This window comes from Saccopteryx leptura, chromosome 2 (genome assembly GCF_036850995.1).
Source record: "Saccopteryx leptura isolate mSacLep1 chromosome 2, mSacLep1_pri_phased_curated, whole genome shotgun sequence".
NCBI classification, from domain to species: Eukaryota; Metazoa; Chordata; class Mammalia; order Chiroptera; family Emballonuridae; genus Saccopteryx; species Saccopteryx leptura.
The window spans coordinates 34536684-34554977 of NC_089504.1; the positions used below are offsets into that span (position 1 = coordinate 34536684).

At 41.0% G+C, this 18294-nt stretch overlaps 1 protein-coding gene across 2 annotated transcripts in view; it reads right to left on the reverse strand.

Moving 5' to 3' along the window:
- Positions 1–3675: 3675 nt before the first annotated feature.
- Positions 3676–18294, reverse strand: part of ANP32B (acidic nuclear phosphoprotein 32 family member B) — a 28581-nt gene continuing 13962 nt past the window's right edge. The window contains exons 3-7 of one of the 2 annotated variants that reach the window (XM_066367587.1): positions 17132–17254; positions 11094–11283; positions 7924–8045; positions 6322–6391; positions 3676–4130 (exon numbers count right to left, since the gene is read on the reverse strand). In XM_066367587.1, the coding sequence (XP_066223684.1) occupies positions 4063–4130; positions 6322–6391; positions 7924–8045; positions 11094–11283; positions 17132–17254 (573 nt within the window). In that variant the 3' untranslated portion in view covers positions 3676–4062. The remainder of the gene's footprint in view (positions 4131–6321; positions 6392–7923; positions 8046–11093; positions 11284–17131; positions 17255–18294) is intronic. The other variant, XR_010749194.1, reaches the window with a different exon arrangement.

Consider the following 18294-nt stretch of genomic DNA (forward strand, 5'->3'; position numbering starts at 1 on the left):
CAGCTCACAGAGGAAAAGTGACTCAGAAAGGTCACATACCAGCCAGTAGCCAGACTGGGGCTGGAATAGGTCTTTGGATGTTTGAGGTCTCCCTCACAACTCCACTCTTGCTTTCTCAGGGCTGCAGGGGGTAGTGCCATAATACCCCCACCCCACCCCCACAACCAACAAACCTCTTCTGAGCAGGGGTAAAGCCCCTAATCAGAATAATTCTCAAGGTCACTTTCTTTTCCCTACATGTTCTCCCCAACACTGCTGAGACAAGTTATAAAGAACTTGGTCAGAGATTATGATGCTGACCTAATTGGCCCTGGGAAGAACTTCTACACTTGCTATATAATCTTGGTGGTTTTCCCGCAGAGCAACTGTTCGGCTGGCCGAAGTTTAAGTGGGCTGGTAACTTGACTCCCTTTTCCAACTGTCAACACAGTGGTATCATCAGCTTCATTAACATTAATGTCAGCATCACTTGACAAGGCTGGGGGAAAAGGAAGGTCATGGACTAAGAGGAGAAATGTCGGTTCTCTCACCTTCCTCCGGTTGTAGGGTAATGCGCCCAAATAGAAATGCTAGAAATGCAAAGGACTGACTCGGCTGTGACTACTATCCTCACATGTGACGTAGGAGTCCTGGAGATGGGGTAGGGGACTAGCGTCTTACACAAGATGGTCTGCATTTCCATGAGAAGTATTAAGTCACTGTCCAGGTCCTGGATTCCTGTCGCAGGAGTGAATTCAGGTAAAAGCACAAACTTGAAATCGGCAGTTTCTGGGCTAGGTTCTTTCACTACTTCACCAGTTGGGCCAGCTTTTGTCTCTCTCCTGTGCCTCAGTTTCCCCATCTCAACAATGAGCAATGATTCTAACCCTTTTATTATTAAATGACAATTCAAATGCAATCATGACATTCTAATGTATCACATAGGGACAAAGCAGATGCTTTCCCTGCTGGCAGGGGTGTGAGAGATGCCTCCACTGACCACAAGGATCGAGTGGGCAGTACTCATCCAGCCCCTCGCATCTCCCATCCAGCACATATAGTTTAACTCAAATATTCACTGCAAAAGCAGGAGGCAAAGCCACTCAATGAAGGTCTCCTTAAGATGGAAAACAACTCTAGAAATAAGGTCTGCTCTGAGTTCATCACCAAAAGCTTGCTTCTTCAATTTAAGAATTGTCACTTGTCAAGAACAGCTGAGTTGGCCCTGGCCGGTTGGCTCAGTGGTAGTGTCGGCCTGGCGTGTGGAAGTCCCGGGTTCGATTCCCGGCCAGGGCACACAGGAGAGGCGCCCATCTGCTTCTCCACCCCTCCCCCTCTCCTTCCTCTCTGTCTCTCTCTTCCCCTCCCGCAGCCGAGGCTCCATTGGAGCAAAAGATGGCCCGGGCGCTGGAGATGGCTCCTTGGCCTCTGCCCCAGGCGCTGGAGTGGCTCTGGTCACGACAGAGCAAAGCCCTGGATGGGCAGGGCATCCCCCCCCTGGTGGGCATGCTGGGTGGATCCCGGCCGGGTGCATGCGGAGTCTGTCTGACTGCCTCCCTGTTTCCAGCTTCAGAAAAATACAAAAAAAATAAAAAAAATAAAAAATAAAAAGAACAGCTGAGTCACATGAACCTCCCAGAGGCAAGAATGTCACAGGCTTCTGGAAAAACCAATTTTAAGAGAAAAACATGATAGAAATGAAAATCTGGCTTGATAATTCCCTAGACATACTCACTGGCCACATGTAGTAGGCCAAATTGACATTTTCCAAGTGAATGCACAGAAAGGTTCACCTTCAAGGCCCCCTAGGATAAGGTCCCAATTACAACTCGTCTCACCTGCCGTATTTTCTCATTCTCTAGTCACACTTGCCTGTTTGAATCTAAATGTACACAGCAACCTCCACCTCTGTCCACCATGCTTTCTCCATTCTTATTTCTGAACAGTAAGCATATTTGCATGGACAGCTCCCTTTCCTATCTAGGAAACCCACAATCTTCTCAGTTGGAAGCCACTTTTCCAGCCTCGGAATTATCCTAACACTAAGTGGACCTCTTGTTCTGATGCTATCAATTCCACGTTTTCTCTTCCCTGCTCCAAGCAAGGAATGGCTGACTGTCTCTATCCCAAACACCCCTCCCTCTTGCCCAGCCAGGAGCCTGGCATATCCTAGATGCTTGGTAGATACTGGAAAGTTCTGTAAACTTGAAAAAGTAGGAAAAATAATCACCCAAAGTTACTGTTTGATATTAGAAAACATCTATTAATATAAAACCTAAGGACACTTAGGCTACAGAAGAAACTGCTTAATAATGTATTGAAGGTGTGCCAAATAGCAGGTAAGGCCTGTGGCTGGGAAAAATGAATACCTGCTAAATCACAAATTAAACCCAATTTTCTTGAATTTCCTTTGCAAAAAGCAAATTCCACTTTAAAGAATAGAGACTTTGATTTAAAAATAGACATTTTGGGGGGTTCCCATGACACTATGTAACTTTTTCTAAATAAAAATTCAAATTAGGTTCCAATCTTTAACATTGCTTTTACATGAATAAAAGCCCCACTCATTCTAGTAGTTTATAGCTAAGTTTTACTAAAACAATCCTCAAATCATCACTACAATATTGACAGTGTAGTCACACTTCTCTTAAATGGTTGAGCCATCAATTGCAGACTGCAGAAAATCTTACTCCTTCCTCCAAACCCCTTAACATCTAGAGAAAAGTTCCATCTTCTGGAAAAGCTGAGCTGATGTCAGGCAGTAGTACCTACCCGCTCTTCTGCAAGGCTTTTCACGTATCATTCCTCAATAGCACATTTGTCTTGGTAACCATATTCTGTTCACCTCTCAGTCAAAGCCTACATGATTCAGCCTGGGTGCAAAGCTCATTTTTTTCTTCAGACCTTCCTGTCAATGAAGGTCAGACCATCAGTGCTGCAAGACTACAGTAGTCATATGGTCACATATCAATTTTATAGACTGGGAGGTGATCCAGAGGTCAACACAAGGTCACACAGGAAATCCACTGAGCCACTGAGCCATAACTAGAATTCAGATCTTCCGGGACTCAGGGTATGCCTTTTCCTTTACACTATCCTTTTCCCTAATTCAGCTATTTTTTTTTTAAAGATTCTATTTACTGATTTCACGGGGTAGAAGGAGAGTGAGAAATATCAATTCATAGTTGCTTCACTTTAGTTGTTCATTGATTGCTTGTTGTACGTCAAGCCAAGGGTTTCGAACTGGCGACTTCAGTGTTCCAGGTCAACGCTTTATCCACTGAACCACCATAGGTCAGGCTCAACTATTACTTTAACCTAAAATTATTCTGACTTGCCTTCAGGGGCTGCAGAGAACTGAATTTCAAACATTATTTGTAAAAATTCCACCTTGTTTACTACCAGTCATCAAGAATGAGGATCAGATTTAGATGTGGAAAGACCCTACACACTTGTGCATTACTCCAGTAACCTCAGTATAAAAATGTCAAAGAAACCAGTTCTTGAGTGGGTTTTAACATGAGCTTACAATTCAAGTCTAATTTAAAAATGTAAGCATACAACTAGGCTTTACCAAAGAGGAACGTGTTTATTTCACTTAAATTCTTAAAAATACTTTTTGGCAGTTGTCACATAAAATGTCCTATGTAAAAAAATTTCATTAAAAAGAAAAGCATGAAAAAAAAAAACAGGCCCAAAATGTTAAGATTTTATTTACAAAGCTTCTTGTTGTACATAAAGTAAAAATGCTGTTACAATCTTGGTGTAACTGGTAGCCACAGATGGTTGACTCACCAATCACAGCTATCCACACTACTCAAGAGTCTTACACAAAAACCTAAACAATGCTTACAGTTCTGTTGGGGTGCAGTCCCCAGGCTTGGAGGTGAATTTCCCAAAGGGACTAAACTGAGGAAGGCGGAATGTCACGGGAACTACTCTTTGGCTCGTCGGGTAGGTGGGTCCTGGGGTTTGTATCACAGCTAACTTTTTTTTTTTTTTTGAACAGCTACCAAATCCATGAGCAGTCCAACCAATACTGAACAGTTCTTTTTTTTTTTTTTTTGCAGGTTACTTGGGGTCTTAATCGTCTTCTCCTTCATCATCTGTTTCTCTCTTCCGCTTTTCACCTTTACCGCTTTCTTCCTCCTCTGTATAATAACAAAAGTCACTTTGAGACAACTGGAAAGGCATTTTGCCTAGGTTATTGCTAACAAAAGTAAAACAATGAGTTTCTTGATGGTTGAAAGATAAAATGTCAGCTTGATCTGATAGATTGAGTTATTAATTTTATTTATTTCTATCTTTATTTTAGAGAAAGAGAGAGGAGACAGAGATAGACAGATAGACAGGAAGGGAGAGAGATGAGAAGAATCAACTTGCAGAACTTGTAATTGTGGCACTTTAGCTGTTTGTTGACTGCTTCCCGTATGTGCCCTGACCAGGGGCTCCAGCCAAGCCAGTGACCCCTTGCTCAAGCCAGCAACCTCGGGCCTGAAGCCAGCGACCTTTGATCCCATCCATGGTCAACACCTTATCCACTGCACCTCCACCAGTCAGGCATGAGAAGTATTCATTTTAAAAAGTATAGTAAAAAAAAAAAAAAAAAAAAGTATAGTAACCACAGAACCAAGAAGGGCAAAATGCCCAGCAGCACCTCAAATCACAGCAAAGTTAAATCAGTTTTCTCAATTTTAAGTTGCAGTCTTCCTTCCAAATGTTTCTCACACTTGTTGGTCCAATGAGATATTAGCAGTTATTAAAATGCATAGCAAAGCCCTGGCCGGTTGGCTCAGCGGTAGAGCGTCGGCCTAGCATGTGGAGGACCCGGGTTCGATTCCCGGCCAGGGCACACAGGAGAAGCGCCCATTTGCTTCTCCACCCCTCCGCTGCGCTTTCCTCTCTGTCTCTCTCTTCCCCTCCCGCAGCCAAGGCTCCATTGGAGCAAAAATGGCCCGGGCGCTGGGGATGGCTCTGTGGCCTCTGCCTCAGGCGCTAGAGTGGCTCTGGTCGCAACATGGCAACCCCCAGGATGGGCAGAGCATCGCCCCCTGGTGGGCAGAGCGTCGCCCCCTGGTGGGCGTGCCGGGTGGATCCCGGTCGGGCGCATGCGGTAGTCTGTCCGACTGTCTCTCCCTGTTTCCAGCTTCAGAAAAATAAAAAAATAAAAAAATAAAATAAAAAAATGCATAGCAAAGATGTTGGAGTTAGCCACCCAGTTTTTGACCCATGTTCGCCAACAACTGACCTTGGGCCAGTTGCTTAACCCCTTCCCTTTAAGCCTGGGTTGCTTGCTTATAAGATGGGGACAATGATACTGACTTGGAAGGTTATTCTGATGATTAAATGAGATAACAAAAAGTATTTAGCCTTGAACATGGCAAGACTCAAACTGTAGTTACTACTAACTAAAAATATTTCTTAGACTCCTTAGATATTTGAGACCTACCTATATATCACTGTTCTTTCAACTAGTAAAAATTCATGGCTATTTCAATAAATTAACTAAATCTGTGTCAAATTATGTTTCAAAAAGCTCCTTGATGGCAGAAACCAGGTCCTAAAAATTGTTCTATCGTTGTAAATTTAGTCTAGTGCCTGGCACAGAGAATAGATGCTAAAAAAGTCTGAGCCAATGAGAAGCAAAGCAAACTACCTGGTATTCTAACACCTATACAAACATAACAAGTATACCTTCAACAAGTAATAAGTAAATGGCTGTTTTACTGGTTTTGGTTGGGGGAGGGAGGAATAACATGATAAAATTGGAAAGGTGGTATGTATATATCCTGCAAAAATTAGGACGCAATTAAGACTTTTTAAATGAAATAATTCAAAACACAGAAATCTCATGCCTAGCAGCAACCCAAATGATGGGGGTGTCTAAAAACAAGGTTCAAGTGTAAGGACTGAAAACTGGGCCTCCTTCCCTCAGATAGGCATGCTCCATCACTCACTGTAGAGCAGGTGAGCTGCACTAGTGTGGACACACCAACAAGGCTATTGCCTGTGAAGACCACCAGGGCAAAGAGTATGTTATTTTTTTTCTAAAGGTTCCAAATTCTAAATTAATGGACAGCTGCCCCAACCCCAATTCAAAAAAGATATATTTATTGATTTTAGAGAAACAGGAGGGGAAGGAGGTAGGGCAGGAGAGAAACATGGATTTGTTGTTCCACTTATTTACGCATTTATTGGTTGATTCTTGTATGTGCCCTGACCAGGGATTGAATCCAGAACCTTGGTGCATCGGGATGATACTCTAACCAACCAAGCTATGTGGTTACAACCCCCACCCTGATTTTTAACTGAGGCAGAACAAAGTATATGCATTAGACCTACCTTCATCCTCCTCCTCATCTTCATCATCTTCATCTTCATCAGCTTCTCCGTCATGTCCCAATTCTTCTTCCTAAAGAATAGTAATGGCATATCATAATTAGATGAATTCTGCCAAGTTGAGAAGTACAAAAACTATATAATTTCCCCAAAAATGTTAACAACCCATAAAGAGAAAACTGTAATGTTATTTTTCTACTTTGATGTACTGAGATCTGTTGCTTTTTCTTAATGAGCTTATTTCAAGTTTTTCTTTAAAAATTGCTTTTCAGAAGTAAGCATTTTATTGCCACATGTTTAATTAGTACACAACTTTAAATGAATAATTCAAGAAATGATTTTAAAATCTTGAATTTCAAAGCAAGATTGGATAAGGATTTCTACATTACCATTGTTATAAAAAGCTTCTTTCAGGAACTTAATTTCATTATACACCTATGAAATTATACAAATGCTCAGCCTTATTTCTGTTGTAAAAAAAGAACGTCTAATTTTCTTTGCCTATTTTCACAAACCTCCTTGAGGGTCAAAGTTAAGTCATGCCTTTCTCCTGTCCTTCTATGGCATTCAGCTCCTTAGAGATATTGTATTACTAGGGGTCCCAATAAACTAGACCAGTGTTTTCAACCACCAGTCCACAGACCAGTCCACCAGAAATTTCAAGCCGGTCCACAAAAGAGTTAACCACCCTGATGTTGCATGAAGATTAGAGATCCAATGATTTTAATGGAATCTGCTTGCACTCAAGATGCTTTCTGCCATAGCAGTCCCTGAAATAATTCTATTTTCTCTGGTCCCCAATTGTAAAAAGGTTGAAAACCACTGAACTAGACTACCTGCTCTTTCAGGGAAGGACCTCATTCTTATTTAACTTTGCAGCCCCAGCTCTTTAAACACAGGAGGCACATAATTACAGAATTAAGCTGAATATACAAGAACAAGTTCAAACTTGGTAAACATACTCTTCCATTCAATACAATAAAGGGAGAGACATACCTTCAGTTCTCAATGTTTCCAGTTTTCTCACCCAGCTGAATGAATACTCAACTTACTGCTTCCTCCCAAAGTTAAAGGGTCAAACTTATCTTACAGAACTAAGCACTGTGTCCAGTTAGCATTCACTAAGCATCCCATTTAGTATTTATTAAAAGGGGACAGGGGTTACAAGAGCTAAATTACTCACACTGATATTAATCTATTCACAAGTATACTGATTCCTTCCTTTTATTAATAGTTTTTTAAAACTTACTGATTTTAGAGAGATAGAGGAAGGGAGGAAGAGAAGGAAGAAGGGAGGAAGGGAAAGAAGAAGGGAGGAAGGGAAGAGGGATAGAGAGAGGAGAGAGGAGGGGGAGCAGAGGGGGGAGGGAGGGAGGGAGGGAGGGAGAGAGAAAAGCAGTCAACTGTTGTTCCACTTAGCTGTGCATTCATTGGTTGCTTCCTGTGTCACCTGATCAGGGATCAAACTCTCAACCTTATTGGTTTGGGACAACGCTCTACCTGACTGAGCTAACTGGCCAGGACTTCCTTTTCTTTCTTTCTTTTAAAGAAGTCTACATTTTAACTAATTTTAAATAGGAAGCAGGGCAGCAGAGTTGCACTGACCTCCCCACTGACTTCATCTTCATCCTCTTCCCCTTCTACATCTTCGTCTTCATCTTCATCCTCTTCGTCATCAAACTCTTCCTCCTCACTATCCTCATCCTCATCTTCCTCATATTCTCCCTCTGTAAACAGTCCAAAAGGAATTCATTAAATACTCTTGATATCCCATGGGACACACCTGCTAAGGTGTTGGGGAACTATGGGTTGGTCTACAGGACAATTGCTGGGCTACACCAACATCAAGGAAAACTGTGAAGTGCAGTCACTCTCTTTCTCCCAAGCTGCTGTAGTTCAGTCCTTTGGTCTAACATAGTCCCATAAAATGTGGAGGCCAGGATTCCTGATAGACTAGATGTACATATGTATAACACTTATTAAGAAATAATAAAATGTCTGGCATTTGATTCCAAGTAAGGAAGGGGGAAGAGGGAAGGGGGTGGGTATGTATAAAACAAAATCAGCAACAAACCAGTAACTGTCAAAGTTCAGTTATGGGAACATTAAGTTTTACTATTATTTCTACCTTTGTCTATGTTTAAAGTTTTTCATGGTAAAAAGTTACAAAATATTAAAACAAAACACCTCTGAGGTAAGGGTACCACCACAAAGCCACCCACATGGGGAATTTGGGATCCACTCACTAAGAACCCTGTGATGAGATTGGAGACAGGCTGAGAGGTACCTCCATGCTGTGTTATCTACTCCATTTGGTGGAGGCCTCTAGTCAAGCAGTTCTTACCTCTGCAGGTCCTGGAGCTTGTGTGCACTCCTGCCTCCTGGCCTCTGACCGCTCTTCCCTTTCTCTGCTTGGCTAACACTGATTCAACCTTTGAATCTCAGTTAAAAATCACTTCCTCACGCAGACATCCAGATCTCCAAATCCCAGCTCACACTCACACAAGCACCTAGTGCTTCTCCAGTACCACACATGTTGCTCATTTGTGATTAGTTATTATTATTTTACATTTTCTTCTTAGTAGACAGTAAGCTCCAAGAAGACAGAAACCATTTTTTTTTCTTTCAAATATATTTCCCAGTGTCTGGCGCATAGGAAATGCTCAAATATTTATTTGTTGCCTTGACTAATCTTTACTCTCAGGAACCCTCCACCCTTCAAAGAATTTCCTTTACAGACTCCTGCACATGTGACCATTCAACCTGTTTAAATGAACTTACATAGACAAGAGGCACAAGGGTTTTTAGGAGTAACTGAGAACCTGTGGTGAGGGGAGTAAGTGACATAAATTTGGCACAAGGTAAGATGTCCCTGCCTGTGTCCACTTGACCACCTTACATCCCACCCTATCTCTTTTTGCCCTGTCTCAAATCTACTGCAAAACAAAACCGTGAAAATGCTTCCAGAGTACTACACCAATAATTGCACCCAAGTGCCCATGTTCTTCCTCCTCTGCTTTTCTTGATCATTTTTCTTACGTAATTTTTATCTTTAAAAAAAAGATATTTAAAATTATGCTTCAGCCCTAGCCAGGTGGCTCAGTAGATGAAAGCACTGTCCCCATGTGCCAAGTTCATGGGGTCGATCCCTGGTCAGGGCGTACAAGAAGCAATCATTGAGTGCATAACTACATGGAACAACTAAGTGGAACAATAAGTTGATGCTTTCTCTTTCTTTCTCTTTCCCCCATTTCACCCTCAAATCAATGAAAAAAAATAAATAAATAAATAAATTATGCTTCAATGTAAAGTACAGCATAGGGAATATGTTCAATAATATTGTAATAATTATGTATGGTGTCAGGTGAGTACTAGACTCACGAAGGCATTCACTTTGTAAGTTACATAAATGTCTAACTACTACACTATACACCTGAAACTAATATAAAATACTGAATGACAAATGTAATTAAAAAATAAAAATTAAAAACAAACTCAAAATAGATCATAGACATAAATGTAAGAGCTAAAACTATAATACTCTTAGAAGAGAAAAATAAAAACAATGCTTCCTATCCAAGTAATACCACAAATTCCAACAATGTCAGGAATTCTAGTAGAACACACTTCCTTCATACTGACTGATGTGAAAATTAATCACTCGGTTTCCTCTAAGCAACTTGGAGGCGAGAAAACATTTATCCTGAGAGGAACTCAGTAAATGCATCACTGTACAAGGAAGCACAAACTGATCAAGGAGGATTTGGGGGGGAGAAAATATTCAAAGAATCTTAAAGATAACTGGACGTAAAAACCTTGATCAAATGTCAAAAATAAAAACTACATTCTTCTTCCATGTTATAGCCAGAGATTATTTCCCTTATTAATAAAAAATGGAATCTGCAGCTGACCTGTGGTGGCGCAGTGGATAAAGTGTCGACCTGGAAATGCTGAGGTCGCCGGTTCGAAACCCTGGGCTTGCCTGGTCAAGGCACATATGGGAGTTGATGTTTCCAGCTCCTCCCCCCTTCTCTCTCTCCCTCTCTCCTCTCTCTCTCTGTCTCTCCCCCTCCTCTCTAAAATGAATAAATAAAAAAATTAAAATAAAAAAAAAATGGAATCTAACATATAATACTCTGAAATCATTACCTTCATAAAGCCCAGTCATATATTAAAGGCAGAAAAGCTATTTTATTTATACTTAGATATATAACAAACATGTACCAAGTAACTATTAAGTGTTGGGCCCTGTGAATAGAGAAAAAAACCCTACCAAGAAGATCAAGTATAGTTGGAGGGAAAAGACCAGCAGAGAGTTACAAGTGCTATGAAAGGGGATGTGCTAGCACACTCATGACCTTAACCTCACATGGGTGTCACAGAAGTCTTCCTGGAAGTGCTGGCAAAGATGAGTTTGTAAGGATAAGGAAGCAGAAACTAAGACGGGAACAGTTAGAGGAGGAAGGTAAGACACAAAATTTTGGTCTTTTCAGTCAACAGTAAACTACAGGTATTTCAATGGGTTGGAGCGATCTATGATATCTAAGCTCAAAATTCAACACATTAGCTTAACAATCCATTTTTATTTGGAATCATTTAAAGGCTTCCATGTCCCAAAGAGCTTATTAAAATTAAACAGAGGCCCTAGCTCCAAATTTAACAGAACGACATGCATGGCTATAAATTATCTTTTCTCAACAGCAAGAACATCCAGCAGCTTTATCAAGACCCTTGAAAGGCAGAAACTGGGTTCAATGGATGTTATGCCCAATCACCTTCATCATCGTCTTCTTCATCCACACCATCCACCTCAGCGTCTGAGTCAGGAGCTTCTTGATCCTCTCGGTCATAGCCATCCAGGTAGGTCAGCTGGGGCAAGAGCTTAAAGACACTCTCTCGGTAGTCATTCAGGTTAGTAACCTCACAGTTAAACAGATCCAGGCTTTCCAGACTTTCCAACTTTTTCTGAAGAAAAGGATAAAAAAACACACGTCCTAAACCAAAAGAACATAAGCAACAAAACCTATCTCCTAAAGAGGTAAAACTCTAGGCTTGTATTAAATTAGCTATTATCCACTCAGCCTTGTAAGTACACAGGAAAACATTATTTCAAGTCCTTTGCAACATTTATATTAGAGGCCACTAGATTTTTAATTAGTCCTTCCCTTCTATATCTACCCTTGTCAAAGAACTGTCTTTTCTGGCAGCATTAGTCTTAAAAATATGAATTTGAAAAAGTTGTCATTAAAACTGGATTTTTTTTCAATAAGACAAATCAGAGAATTTAATAACTTTGGTTCAAAACTAAGTTTAAGCTTAAATAATCAAATGGCCAGTAAGAACTTGGTTGGTATCAAGCACTGTTTCCAATGCTCTGGTGTAGTAGTATGAAAAAGAAATGAATTAAATCAATCAATTCAATCTCAAGGTGTTTGAGATTTCTACTTGGGGACACAGATGTGAAACACTAGAGAACAGACTATAATAAAGTATGCACTGTGGTGATGCAGACATTTTCTGGAGAGACAAGAATCAATACAGGCTGGGGAAAAAGAAGGGCAAGTTAGAGTTCAAACTTCAGAAACAGAGAAACATTACACTCTTTTCTTCTTTTTTAATTTTCGGGGAAAGGACTGACACTATCACCAGACTTTTCCATGTAAAACTCTTCTGATGTTACTGTATCTTGAAACTTCGCTGCAATTCCACGTTTGTTTGGAACCTTAGTTTCATTTATCTAAAATAGTTAAGATCTAATAACTTGGCCCAAGAAAAGCTTTCTTAACAAAGTAGATAGAAAAATTCCCAGGTATTTTACTTAGATCTTCATCGGTTATGACATCAGTCTATTAGTACTTCAATCCTACATCTATTAAGTTTTGATTATACATCTATTAAGTTTTGATTAAAGGTGAATTAAGAGATTGGGAGGGCCAAGGTTTTATTACAAGGCAAGTAAAGAGAGAGCAACAGAAAGTGACTGCAGACCCTCTTAGTGAAAAGACAGGGCAAACATATATAAAAAGCAAACATAAAGCACAAAGTGCTATGTAGCCTGGTGCCTTTTAGAATAGGAGCAATAGCCCTGGCCGGTTGGCTCAGCGGTAGAGCGTCAGCCTAGCGTGCGGAGGACCCGGGTTCGATTCCCGGCCAGGGCACTCAGGAGAAGCGCCCATTTGCTTCTCCACCCCTCCGCCGCGCCTTCCTCTCTGTCTCTCTCTTCCCCTCCCGCAGCCAAGGCTCCATTGGAGCAAAGATGGCCCGGGCGCTGGAGATGGCTCTGTGGCCTCTGCCCCAGGCGCTAGAGTGGCTCTGGTCGCAACATGGCGACGCCCAGGATGGGCAGAGCATCACCCCCTGGTGGGCAGAGCATAGCCCCATGGTGGGTGTGCCGGGTGGATCCCGGTTGGGCGCATGCGGGAGTCTGTCTGACTGTCTCTCCCTGTTTCCAGCTTCAGAAAAATGCAAAAAAAAAAAAAAAAAAGAATAGGAGCAATAGCCCTGGCTGGTTGGCTCAATGCATACGGCATCAGCCCAGCGTGCAGACATCCTGGGTTCAATTCCCAGTCTGGGCACACATGAGAAGCGACCATCTGCTTCTCTCTGCCTCCTCTCTCTCTCTTCCCCTCTCGCAGCCCTGGGTGCTGAGGATAGCTCAATTGATTTGAGCATCAGCCCCAGATGGGAGCTGCCAGGTAGATCTGGGTTGGAGCGCATGCAGGAGTCTCTCTATCTCCCCTCCTCTCACTTAAATAAAAAAGAAAAAAAAAGAGAGAGTAAGGGCAATAATCCCAGAGGGTACATGCTATATAGCTTAATAAATTTAGCTTTTAATGGTTCTAAATCAAGAGAAAAAGCTTGGAATTCTATAAGAAGTAATAAAAAATATTAAGACAATCTCTGCATGGAGTTAAGTTGCAAAAAATAAATATTGATGTTTAAAGACTCTGATGCTTTATTGGGAAAACTATTTCAACATTTACAAGGACCTGGAAGACATGCAGATTAAACAAAACCTTGTCTTTAGAACTTGAGGTATCTGTCTAATTCTAGGGAGTTACAGAATGATTTTAAAATCTTTGCTCTAAAGCGGGATTGGCAAAGACGGTCTGCTGCCCCATTCAGGCCTACCGCCTGTTCTTGTTAAATAAGTTTGTTCAAACACATTTGCTTGTAGTGTACGGTTTCTTTTGTGCAAAATGGGAAAGCTGAGAAACTGTGAAAGAGACTGAAGCAAAGCCTAAATGATCTATTACTGATCGGATCCTTGAGAGTCAAGTGTTGCTGACCCCTGCCACTTACAGAATCTTCATCTTCCTAGTCAAAGATGAGGTTCCCACACTTGAGCAGCCCTAGGGAAACTAAGAGCCAGAGAAAAAATATAGAGCAGGGTTACAGCAACAGGGAACTGTACTTCTGAAAACACCAATGTACGATTATCCAAGGGTTTGTGGGTCAAACAATGTGCTTATGTAAGTCAGTTCCCTGAGAGCTTAAGAAAGCTGTCCCTAGTCCTTCTCATCATGGGGAGAGCTGCTTTTATGTCGTGTACCTTTCAGATTAGGTTCCCCACTGGGCAGGCTCTGACCTCCAGAAGGCCAGGTATGAATTCTTGCCAAGAGAAAAAAAAATACTGAAATGCCACCCCAGACGACTAGCTAGCATACTGGGATCTCTTTTCACAAAAAGTTGACTCTATACCAGCTAGGATACAACCACATGTAAATTTAGGTAGCTTTCCCAAAGAGGCTTAGTCTAAAAATTCATTGTTCAAAGGAATGACCCATGTATTCTCAAAACTATTCCCTAGGAAAGGATAAATAAAATTGCATAAAGCCCCGATCTCTAATGCTCTCCAGTGCCCCAAGCCCTTCCTCTAGTTCTGTCACCTACCCCAGCACACAGGATAGTTGTACTGGGCTCTCCTGTTTCTAAAACTCTACGAATCCATGATATTTTTGGCTACTTCTTGAGAAAGGACCCATTATAATTTGGACATGCCAAATAGTATGCTAGAAGACTAAGTGAAAGCAAATAACCAATAAAATCACAAATAATTATAGTACCCTAGAATTGTTTAAAGTAGTAAACTTATACTTTAAGGCCCCAAATACACTACACACAGATCATTCAGGATCCCAATGTAATGTCTAAATACTGCTAAAAAAAATCACAACGCTATCATATCAGAAATGTGGCCTAAAACTAATAGGCTAGCCATAATAAACATTAAACATTTTATTAACAATAATTTTGCTTGCCTTCTTAGAATTTAGAAGGGCTTTGGGGGATGGTTTGGATGGCCCAGGTCTCTTAAAAAAGGTGTCCAAGGAAGTTTGAATTGATGCCTTCTTTGTCTCTCGATTAATGTCCCTGTAGCAAGCAGAGGTATTCCCAATCATTGCATTGACTGTAAGTACTGGGCTCAATGTAGATGGTGTTTAAAATGTATGTAGTTAATGAGGAAATGAGGATGAGGATGGTGTTTTTCCCCACTGAAGAATACTTTCAGAAGTCAAAATGGACTCAATATCCCCCCTTCGCTTTCTCCTACAGTTTTGTTTTATTTCAAGTTCTAGCTTCAGCAGACCCCCTAGCACCCCTAGGAATCTGAGCAGCAAGTTCAGAAGGGCGGGAGCTCAGGCTTTCCCACAGTCCTGGGTGTGCGGCACTGCGGCCCTCTCACTGGCTAGCCAAGTGTGTGACTCTGGACAAGGGATTGGGCCTCTGCCAAGCCTCAGCTTCCTCATGTGCAAAACAAGGGCCATATTATTTCTATCCACTTAGTAGTAATGTCATTTGAGAATTATTAATAACATAAAGCATCCACTACGTAGCAGATCCTCCAAAAATGATAAATACAACAATGATTATTTCTCATTCTTAACTGCGCCAGGGAACTGAGACTTTTCCATAGCCAGCAAGTGGCCCTCATATATCACTGAACAGGTCAGGAACACCCAAGCTAACAGTTCCTATACATGATGTCTGCTTCTGCTCAGTCTCTGAACACCAGGACTCTGACAAAGGCTTCTGATGAAACATCAGAGGACTCAGGTTGTCATAAGAATTAGGCAATAGCCAGTGACGTAGCATGGAAAGGTACTACCTGATACTGTACTCGGGTTCCAGAAAAAAGGGGTTCCTGTATACTCATGGTGACCCCAACTTGACTGGCCTGTCATTAACACAATACAGGCTTAGGGTAGGTGTCTGACTAGGAGACTATCAACACTTAATTTAGTGCTCCTGTGGAATAGCTTAGGTCAATTTGTGTATGGAATAAATTTGTAGGTAAAAAGAGAAGAACAGATCCCAAGACAGCGCAGAGAACGCTGAACTCAAATTTAAATCCCTATTCTGCCATTTATCCTGTGACCACTGAGTAAATGAAGTTTTCTAAAGTTGATTTTCTCTACAGTCCTCTCTTCTGTGGCTTATATGAGAATACTAAGAGCAAATGTTAATGTCCTTGAATAAAGCAAAACTCAAGAAATGTCTGTTTAAACACTGGAAATGGGGTTTGGTATGGAGGAAAAGAATACAACTAATAAAAATAAGAGAGCCTAAGTATCTGGGTGTACCTATTTATAGCAGAAAGATGGGGCAGAAGTCATGGAGCAAAGGTGAGAAACAGGCTCCCAACATTTATGAGCTAAACGTGGTCCACTTAATGAAATGTACACATAAAGTTACTCAGTAAATGACTAAATCCACACTGAAGTAATGCCTCAATTATTAATTAGGAGAGAAAAGACCCTATAATTCTGATAGAAAACCCTCTTTTTTGAAAGAAGTCATAATTTAACTCCCTCTTCTCTGGAAGTATCTACAGAACGTTCTGTACAACTAATGTAAAATCCAAATATTATAAATATACTGTGACATCAGAAAATATAGGTAGCAGAGGATGCCTTATCCTCTTGGGTTCTGCTCTTCTGGATCCTGAAAGACAACTCCTATGTGCTCTGTAACCCTCTCCCAACTGATGTCTGGAAGTGAATGGAAACACTGACTTTATATACAGCCTCATTAAAATGGAATTCTACCTGAATGCCAAACTTATAGAATGTCGTATTCAGGGAAAGCAGTCATTTAACAATCTTGAATTCATGGAAAGTTCCAGGTGTCAATCAACTGAACAGCCTGTGGGGCTGCCCACACCCTGCATTGACCCGCCTCCAAAAGCTCTGTTCTGGCCACTACAACTTCGCATGGGCTGGACCCCAGGTAGCATAGCTTCCCAATTTACAAAGCAAAGTAAGTGCATTACCTGATTTTATTCTCAGAACTCCTAAGTGAGTAGGCAGGGATTATTATCCTGTTTTTGAAGTGAGGAAACTGAGGCCCAGAGAAAGGCAATCTGCCCAAGGTCACACAACAAGTCTATAACCCACTGCACTTTAGCTTAACTTTCTGTAGCTTATCCCAGTGTGTAAGACTGAGGGATTCTGGGGTCCCTTGCAAAACTGGGCAACAGTGATCCAGCCGGAGCACAAGGTCCTGAATCAGGAGACCTACAACTTACTGGACCTGTCCTTGGACTTCCATTCCATCTACAATCTAAGTATGCCTCCCAATATAATAGCTTTTTCTAGAAAAGTGTAAGATAGCCTGGACAGTCTGGGGAAAATAATACATGTTTAATTTCATAAACATGAAATTTTAAAAGGACAAAAAATAAAGAATTCCCTTTTGAAGGAAGCTACCACAGCATCAGGCAATTACTATTTCCAATCATTTTCCTCACTATAAAGAAATATGAAAATGAAATGACCAATAAGTCCTGGTTTCCAAATTCTCAATTACTTACCAAAGGTTCCAAGGTGCTGATATCTTTCAGTTTATTTCCACTTAAATTTAGATGTGTGAGATTTGGAAGTTTTTCTGCCAACATGTCCAGATATCCATAGATTCTATTGTCACTGAGCTCAAGCTGCAAGAGAAAATGCGCACAGCATACACACAAATATATGAAGAAACACAATCATTAAGGTGTTCTGAAGAGCAAATACAGTTCTTAAATATATACTTACCAAGATCAAACTGTCTCTATTTTTATTAGTGCATGTATATTCATTTTGTATGGTTAAACTAAAATAAGTAGTTTACAGATCCCAGTAACATTTTGGAAGAAGAGAGAATAAGATGAGCAGATCTATGTTTTCTTGACTAGCTGCTAGTTATAACAGTTTGCTCAAGAACTGGTCCCTAACTTCAGTGAATACATTTTCTTACCTAAAAAGTGGGTCAAAGCAAATTAGAATTCTTTGAGAAGTTGTAATACTCTATACTTGCCAGGAAGGGTGAATCGTCTACGCATTCTAAGCAGCTTACTGTGTGTGCCAAGCAAAGCTCACTATGCCCACTTGAAACCTAATCTGGTCCTGTACAGTGCTGACACATTGTGGAGTTCTACAACTGGAAGCCACCAGGGAATGCTGCTCTGAAAACTTTAAGAGTAGTACAGGCCCCCAAACAAGCCCTGAAAAATCCATGACCTCAGAAAAGGGAGTGGGGCAACAGCTTCAGGGTTGATAACAACCAACTCCCTGGAGGCCACTTCTTACATAAACCTGGCCTTTATAAGGACCTACTCTAATTTCTTAGCTGCAGGTCATGTAGCACAGCAAGTGGTGTGCCAATAAAGGAAATAAACCTTCAGCAAGGAATGTTAGAATCTTAGAATAAAAGATATTGGAGCCTGGAAAAATTAGATAGTCAAGAACATCTAATTCAAATCCTTCATTTTGCAGGGGAGAAAACTTAGGCCATATAGCTGGTTTTAATTCCCTATTTTAAGTGCCAACAATAGTAACTGTATCTAACCCTTACTTAGTACTTAAGTGCCAGGTACTGTTCAAAGCACTAGAAATACTACATGAACTCACTTGATCTCACGATAACCCCACAGGGTACGTTGAATTACTACCCTACTGACAGATGAGGAAAATAAACTACAAGGAGACTTAGGTA